The 8,237-nt window shown below is 41.3% G+C and overlaps 1 protein-coding gene across 6 annotated transcripts in view; it reads right to left on the bottom strand.

Moving 5' to 3' along the window:
• Window positions 1–2,133: 2,133 nt before the first annotated feature.
• Window positions 2,134–8,237, bottom strand: part of pcdh7b (protocadherin 7b) — a 108,509-nt gene continuing 102,405 nt past the window's right edge. For 2 of the 6 annotated variants that reach the window (XM_078275622.1, XM_078275621.1), the window contains exons 3-4: window positions 5,719–5,737; window positions 4,341–4,431 (exon numbers count right to left, since the gene is read on the bottom strand). In XM_078275622.1, the coding sequence (XP_078131748.1) occupies window positions 5,721–5,737 (17 nt within the window). In that variant the 3' untranslated portion in view covers window positions 4,341–4,431; window positions 5,719–5,720. Of the gene's footprint in view, window positions 4,432–5,718; window positions 5,738–8,237 lie in introns of all 6 variants that reach the window. The other 4 variants (XM_078275617.1, XM_078275618.1, XM_078275619.1 and 1 more) reach the window with 3 other exon arrangements.

Raw genomic sequence — 8,237 nt, 5'->3', positions numbered from 1 at the left:
AATGAAACCAAATAGACTTGTTTTACCATGTTATATTTTTATTTCTGCAGAGACAAAAATGGCAAGCAATTTATTTACACAAACCTGTACAAAAGCAAATTAAATTATGTAAAATATCTCATAAATAGAAGTGGACTTGCGTTCAATACACTTTGCCATGTTCAGCTAAGCTGCGTGCATAGTGACTCATATTAAACGATGATACATTTGTTCCTCAATTTCTATATCAACATCCAAGTCGCAGGACAAATAGTAATGGTTAATATTACAAATCTCATTACACAATGTGAAGGCTATAAGAATAGAGGAGAGCACAGACTGAACACACACCTCTGGGCGGCAAGATACAAACATTTTGATGGCAGCTACTTCATGTTTTCTTTCAAAAAATCTGTAGCAGTTACCTCAGTGAATATCAGAAAAATGAACGAGTGTACACTTTTTTCAGTGTAGTTGCCAATGTATGGCATATTTTCTTTCATGTCCTCTCTTTATGCCTGAGGTTCACACTACAGAGTCTTTGTTTCCATCTGATCTAGAAATCCAAAGTGTCACCGTGTAGTATCATAGCAAACATCATATCACACTTATTTGTAGGAAAGGGTTTCATCACCTACTGATATGCATATACTGTAAATCGGCACGTGAGTGTTGTGTTGCTCGGCACATGCTGAGGTGTGTGTTCTGTCAGCTACGCTCTCCTGCAGCTCCCCCCCCCTCCACTCCTCCTGGTATACCGTCACATTAGCATTTTTATCTCTAGGCTCCCTCAATCTGAGCAGTCAAAATATCTCCGAGCACTTTTTTTTTCTTTTTTCGACTGCCTCTACTGTATCTTTCTATGCTTCTATATTCAGTCCTAGAGCTTGTTTCATGCACAAAGAAGGTTACTTGACCTCTGATGTCATACATGTACATGAGTGGAACACGACAAAAAAATCCATTATATCATTATTATTACTACCAACAAGCAACTTTTGAATGTACCTGTACTCATTCGGTAATGCACTATGCTAGGAATGGATATTTCAACAAGATAATTAAACCCGGCGAACAATAGCCATTCGGGTATTAGACCTACAGGCTCACTGACATTTGACCAGTTGTCCTCAAGAAGCCTTTGACATCATGGGATTTCATCTAAGATATGCAAATGTGTTTCAGTCCGTTCTTAAATGCCACCCCATCTACTTTAGTAAGCATGTCAACGTTATTGTTGATGCACCATTCCAAACCAACATTTAATCATACCAATTGGTATAAAAAGGCACAATTGCATATTTGCATTCACTCTAGTAATTTTTTTTTTGTTGTTGTTTTCTGTGTTTTTTTCAGAAGCACTCTAAATATGCAAAGTGGCACCAGATAAAGAAAAAAAGTAAAACACGTAGTACATTGTCCATGTTTTTGACTGTTCAACAAATAAATGTATGGGATTACAAAGTAAAATACAAGATGAAGATACAAAATTGCAAATTTCATGGTATAAAGTTGATGTAAATGAAATATATGAAATATTTGGGTTTGTGTGGTAATATAAGAGACATTGATGAAATTTTGGTATGGTCTTAACTGACGTACTAAGTTGTACTACATGTTTCTTTAGGTATAACAAAAGCAAGCAACAAGGTGGATTTCAGTGTTTACAGGAAAAACTTTTTTTGTACATTTTGTTTTACATTTTTTTTCCTTTTCCTTCTCAGTAAGTGAAGTAAGTTCCCATTAAACGTGCAGTAAAAAGTAAATATTTATGTATACAGTTGATAAGTATAGGAGCACTTTCTTTCGAACAACGAGTAGTACTTACAGACTATAGATTGCCAGAATGCAGAAAAAAGCAACTCCGGTCAAACCAAAGGGGTTTTGCTAACATACAAAAAAGTTCCATTGCATCTGATATTCTTTTGCTTTATTACAGTCATGAGATTTTGCACCTCTGTAGTTGCGAAAACGAAACGTCACTGTGACAGGGAGGCACAACATCTCAACATTATCATGTGTGTGAGCGGTCATTAAGCGTCAGCTCTGAGGATGTGATGGATGTATAGTTACGTAACATTCTTATCTCTTTCCTTCATGTAATGCCTGCTTTAAGCAAGACCCCTCCCCCACCCCCCACCCCCCCCCAAAAAAAAAGAAGCTATTTTTGTGTGTAATGGGGAGATGCTTCATTCTGTTTGCGAAGCTTTGGTTTCACTTTGACACCATTTTTCTCAGCCTGTAAATCCAAAACCCTGCACGTACATACTTTTTCTTTTGATTGTTCTCCATTGAGCTGATTCTTACATTCGTGCTTAAAGATGCCATCACCATGTACTTATGGAAAGCAACATCTACTAGTGCTAAAACAGGACTTTTGGACAGCCATGTGTGGGTCAATGTGGCTTGAAAAGTGAAAAAGAAGTTGATGGTTGTTGGTCACGTGTATATTATATTTATTGCTCAGTCTATCACACAACAAGAAAGAAATAACAGCAAAAAGCTGTCCTTGCAGCTGTTATAGGATCAGCTTGGCCATGTTTACGCCCTCCTAATCCTATTATCGGTGTACATCTAAAGTATACACTAAATATAGCCTAAACACACACACACACACTATGTACTGCATATCAGGCCCATACACACATACAATTTCAATTGCACCTCCATAATTTTAATCTCGGCATGCCACACACTGTGCTTACCCAGGATTTACAGTCCGGCAGCGCCACTGGCCTCAGTTATATGAATATGCTGTGTCTGCATATGTGATTTGCCAAAAACAGGGCAAGTATTACTACTTGATACAAACGGTAGCATCCCACTGTGGTGATACGAATATGCACGACCATGTACATGCATGCTTTTCAAGCCAATGCGGCGATAGATCATGGCTCTAAGATTTTGCATCTCTTAAGAGGGTTTCGTTCTCAACCTTGCCAATCAAAGACAAAGAATGAGAGACTGAGGAAAGGTAGTAAGACAAAATGGAATGAGAGCAGTTAGCGTTGTTGCTGTGGTCCAATGTTTATGTACAATGAGTGACTTTTCACTTGTGAAGAGCGTACACACTGGTAGGTTAGAATGAGTCATCATATGTGTGTCACACCAGTGGTGTTGTAGTCTTAAACAAGGTGTTGTTGCAGCAAATTCCATTGGCTCCCATGTCTGTCCAACAAATGTCCATTTCAAGAGAGGACTGACAAAAGTGTTGTTTTCTGGGCTGAGTATTTAAAGCTTCCCGTCCTTATAAGATTTGAAAACAGTTAGGTTTTGGTCTGCTATTGAGCAACTTTTATCACAAACGGTCAAGGTGACGGAATCCATAGACAGCTCAATATGGCAGAGACCATTATGTCCAATGTCCCATATGTATATATTGTTGCAGCCATTGAACACCACGGCCAGAGCAGTGTTCTGAAATAAAAAAGAGGCATTACGAGACACACTTTGAAGTCCACATGTACAGCTTTGTTTCTAGAAAAAAACACAAACAGAAAAAGAAATTGTCTCTTTTGTACAGTGTCATCTTCAAGAATGGGGCCTACGTGTGTGTGGGTGGGTGGGGGGTGGGGGGTGGGGGGGGGGTTGTAATGCATGCATGTACTGAATATGTAAAATGCGTCGATTATTGTACAGAGTGACTGTCAAGCAGCAGATCATGTCCCAAGAGCCCGACTCGCCAGTAGAACAGCCTCATCCAAAGTCCCATAGATGCCCCTCAACAGTTCTTCCTTCTCCTCCTTTCTTCCAGGTCATGGCCGGAATTAGCACTTTAAAAATAGTTTTTTTTATATATCCACTTAGATTTTTCATTAACGAGCTGTCGTAAAAGTCTTTGGAGAAAGTGTAGTCCTACCTTGCAGAGCAAGGGTGGCTAAAAAGCTTCTAGAGCTGTAACGGTGGTGGGAAAGCAACTATGCTTAGTGTTGTACTTCAATGCCATATGTCGTGGCACAGCGGGTGCATCTAACACTCACAGGTACACCTCCCGTCGAGTCAGAGTACCACAGGACGTGGGCTTGTACTCCCCAGTAGGTGCCAGAGGGATCTCCTCGGTGGGGTGGCCCAGCGCCTCCTCCCCATTTCCTGGTGAGCCGAAGGAAGGCGAGCCAAAGGCCTCGTAGGAGGAGGAGGAGGAAGCCATCTTCTTGTTGAGCAGGTTGCGATTGCGGTCGCCCATCATATGAGCAGTGGCGGGGTCTCCGTTGGCCATGGCGGCCATGGCGAGGATCTCTTGGCTGCCGGGCTGCTCGGCGCTGCTGCTGCCGCTGCTGCCGTTGCCGCTCATGAAAGTGGAAAGCTTTGGTTGTTGGGAGGTGGGGGTTGACTTGGATGGCCGTCGCTCAGGCGACGTGCGCACAGGCATCCAGCAGGAGTCCGAGTGGCCGTACTCGTCGCATTCCCGTGTGCACTTGCCAGTCATGGCTACATCAGGCAAGGGCCGGGAGTCTAGAGGAAGCAGAAGGAGAGAAACAAAAGTAAATGATGCGGTTTGTTTCACTAAAGTGGGATATTTATTGATAAACTAACACTAAGTACATTTCCTAGCACTTGGTGTTTGGTGTGGTATGTGTCACATGATTTGGCTATCATGAATTCCTTCCTTAGATGTGAGAATTTGTATTTTCTCCCTAATGTGGTGAACAGCGCATCTAAATGTTTATGGTGAAGGTAAAAAAAACAACAATAAAAACTGGTCACAATGATTACCAGGCACCTATCGTCAAAGCCAATGCAAGTTCTGAATTTTATCGCTCGTGAAGAGAATTGAGCTCGTACGGATAAAATTGCATTTGTTTTCATGCAGAACCCATACCACATGACAGAAACGTAAAACAACAATGAAAAGAAGACTCCACTGACTACCACAACAGCCTGAGACTAAAAAAAACAGTGGCGTGAATCAGAGTTTAAATAATGTCATGCTTCAAAACGTGTTTGTGCTGAGAGGGGAAGGGAAGGGAGGAGTGGGAGGCCAGTGATGGAGAGAGGAGGGAAGCAGGTCAGTTTGTGTTTTCAGTTTTCCCTGATCTAAAATTTAAGATTAGTAAGTACAATTAGGCCTGCTCTGTGTGTGTGTGTGTGCGCTCGTGCGTGTTTGTAATGTGTGTGTGGGTGAGTATGTTTATGAGATGGGAGCACCAACAACAGCCTATCTGGTGATTGACAGAAGGCAATCACATTCTGATCTAAGTAGCTTAATAGCTTTGTGTGGCTAAAGCACCCTGATATCCTCTTAAATTCCACTAATAGGGGTCTTAACCAATTACCTAACTGGGAGCTGGCCTCAGATTAACTACATCTACTGTATCATTGTGGAAAGCAAATTATGTGCTTACAATGCTACACCAGGACAACAGGTTTGACAGATAGACTAGTGTCAATGACTACTGTCAGACATGTGCAATACGTGAAAGATAGTTATCCCAAATACAGCAAACCAAAGCTGAGTAGCTCGATATAAGACAAAAACTGTAAGGAGGGAAGGAAGGCAGGAAGGAAGGAGGAAGGAAGGAAGGAGTCTACTCCACAGCCCTGACTAAATACTGAGACCTTACACAGAGTTAATAAGAGTGCCAATGTTATAGAGATGCATTGTTAGATTTAATTTATTCATGACCTGATGCAAAGTATGGAAAACCAAAATCAAGCAAAAGCAAGGGTGAGTGCAAACCAAGCCAAGCATGCCTTTGCTCATGTTAAAAGAAAATCAAAAGAGTTTGGACCATGGCTTACTTTTAATGCTCGTTTTCTCCTGTAAAAGAACAAAATAGAACAGAAATCACTCTTTATGTTTTGCACGTATGCAATAAAATATATACTGTATTGTATGAGAAACCTTGAGCAACATTGAAAACTGTAACTAAAAGACAACAGCACCAAAATAGAGCAGACACATGGCTTAGGACACAATGTAGCCGAGACAAACAGCAAAGAAAAGAGGAGATAGGGATAACAGAATTTAGTCCTACTGGAGTGTTTAATCAACAAATGTATCACTTTCAATATGAATGCCTTTCAGCAAAACATTCAATATTACTCTGAGAGTGCCATTCCTGTGCTGCCAGAAATCCTATTCCTACTAAATGCCTATTAGAATCCATTTTCATGTCACAAATTACCCTTTGTAACGATTGTCAGTCAATATATAGTCAAAGCCTCAGGGAGCGACTGCCAGTTGATAGAAAAATCAAATAACTTTTTGTCATTAGTGCACCCAAACAACTGAGTAGTTCTGTTTAATGAAATGTTAAAAAGCTAAATAAATGAGAAGAAAAGTAGGAAAATAGAGGGATGCAATGGCAATCACAAATAGTTAACATGCCTGCTGAAAATGTAGTGAAAATGATAAAAGTGGTAATGGATCATGTATCCCTCTCCCTCCTTTCCTTCGTCTCAGCTTGACAAACACAGCCATCAAAGAGACAAGCGGATACCAGGTACTGATTGTCTTGCTCATTTACACCTACGATTGAGCCATCAGGCTACCCACAATGCTCTCACAGGGCCTGTGGCGCCCTGCTCCTGAATGCCCATCCAATTGCCTCCTCACCCCAGTCGCATTTAGACACACTGGTGAAAAAAAATCAGCAGGGAAGATTTCTTGCTTCCTCCGGCTCTTGTTGGTAAGCAGCCAACCTTCGGCATCACGTCTCTACCACCGCCGTGCACGGTGAGCTGCTGAGGTAGTTAGCCGGCACTCTGTGTGTTGAGTGCGCTGAAAGGAGGCTGATTATTTCCTAGCCATGGTCCATTGACTCTGCAGGCTTGCTAAAAATATAGACGTTTCCCACTGAGCTAATGAACTGGGCTTCTATATCAAAGCAAAAATGCTGTATTTTTTTCTGTCTTCACAAGTGTCACCTCCCCCTGAGGTTGAGCCATCAATCTGAATACTTTAAAGGTCCCATATTGTAAAAAGTGAGATTTCTAAGTCTTTTTTATGATAAAGCAGGTTGAGGTGCTATATAAATACTGCAAAATCCACAGAGAAATGCACAAAGCCTGTATTCAGAAACTGTGCCTTTAAACGTGCCATCAGGACTTCATGCGGTTGTGATGTCACAACTTTAATGTATATATAGGTAGAAAGTGCCGCTACAGTGCCGTTACAGTCATTCCATGGCTGCATTGACTGTGCAGAGACGCCGAGAGCGCAGATGCCCAGAAACGCTGATCAATTACAGCAGACTGGGCTTTTTCGGGAGGGGGAGTTTAAAGAGACAGGCACTAAAACGGACCGTTTCAGAAAGAGGATGAATACAAGTAAATTCAGACGGACAGTATTGGAAAAATAATGTGGTTTCTTTTTACATTAAAGCATGTTAACATTTTCTAGTAGAAACCCAAAATACAAATATGAACCTGAAAATAAACATAATGTAGGACCTTTAAAACCACTTAAATCCATCTGTCTTTTAGCTCTGGACAAATAAGTATGTTAGAGTCGGCTTCAGCCTGGACTAGTAATTTAACCGGTTGGCTAAGGAATAGCCAATAGGTGATGCTAAATAAATTTTAATGTCCACGCAACATCCATCTGATTATTATTTATTTAACAAGAATAGAAAGAAACTTCATTCTTTACATTTCCTTTTAAACCCTTGCTGGCTTATTTGATTAAAACTTAATGTTAAATCGGCAGAATCAAAGCAAATGCATTACAATATGGCTGATAATAAAACCTACTGTAATTGTATTGTAAAGTATTTTGATGGAGAAGACTCGCAACGTTGCTTCCAAACATATCCATAGGCTCTTTTAAGACCCAATTCAGAAATCAGGACGAGGAAAATATCTTCAAAGAAAAGCCCTTAGAGCACACCAGCACTGTAGCTGGCTTTTGTTACGTATTCACAAACGTCCTGCGAGCCCACACTATCAACCATAACATAACACAATACAAGTGGGTCACTCGGCTGTGTTAAAAAGCCTCCCCGAAGCACTGAGAGCCAAACAAGGAGGCCCTCCATACCAGGTTACGTCCCCGATCCAGAGCCAGAGAATGGTGCCACAGGAAGGGCTATCTCTGTCGCTGGAAGAGAAGAGTTTTTAGCTAATGCTCATAATGGCCCACAACTCAAGCCATTAGCTGTTTTTTACATTTACTCAAAAGAGGCTTCCGGGGGAGGGAGAGGTGGCGAGGGTGGATCAGAGAATGATTGACACATGAGTGAGAGGGGCAATGGGCACAACGGAGAGAGCTGCAACTTTCCCTGCAATGTAATTCCATATGGACAAAAGTCGTACGCTGC

The sequence above is a fragment of the Sander vitreus genome, chromosome 19 (assembly GCF_031162955.1).
Source record: "Sander vitreus isolate 19-12246 chromosome 19, sanVit1, whole genome shotgun sequence".
Classification (NCBI taxonomy): domain Eukaryota; kingdom Metazoa; phylum Chordata; class Actinopteri; order Perciformes; family Percidae; genus Sander; species Sander vitreus.
The sequence above is the reverse complement of the archived record's forward strand: the minus strand, read 5'-3'. Positions and strand labels throughout refer to the sequence as shown.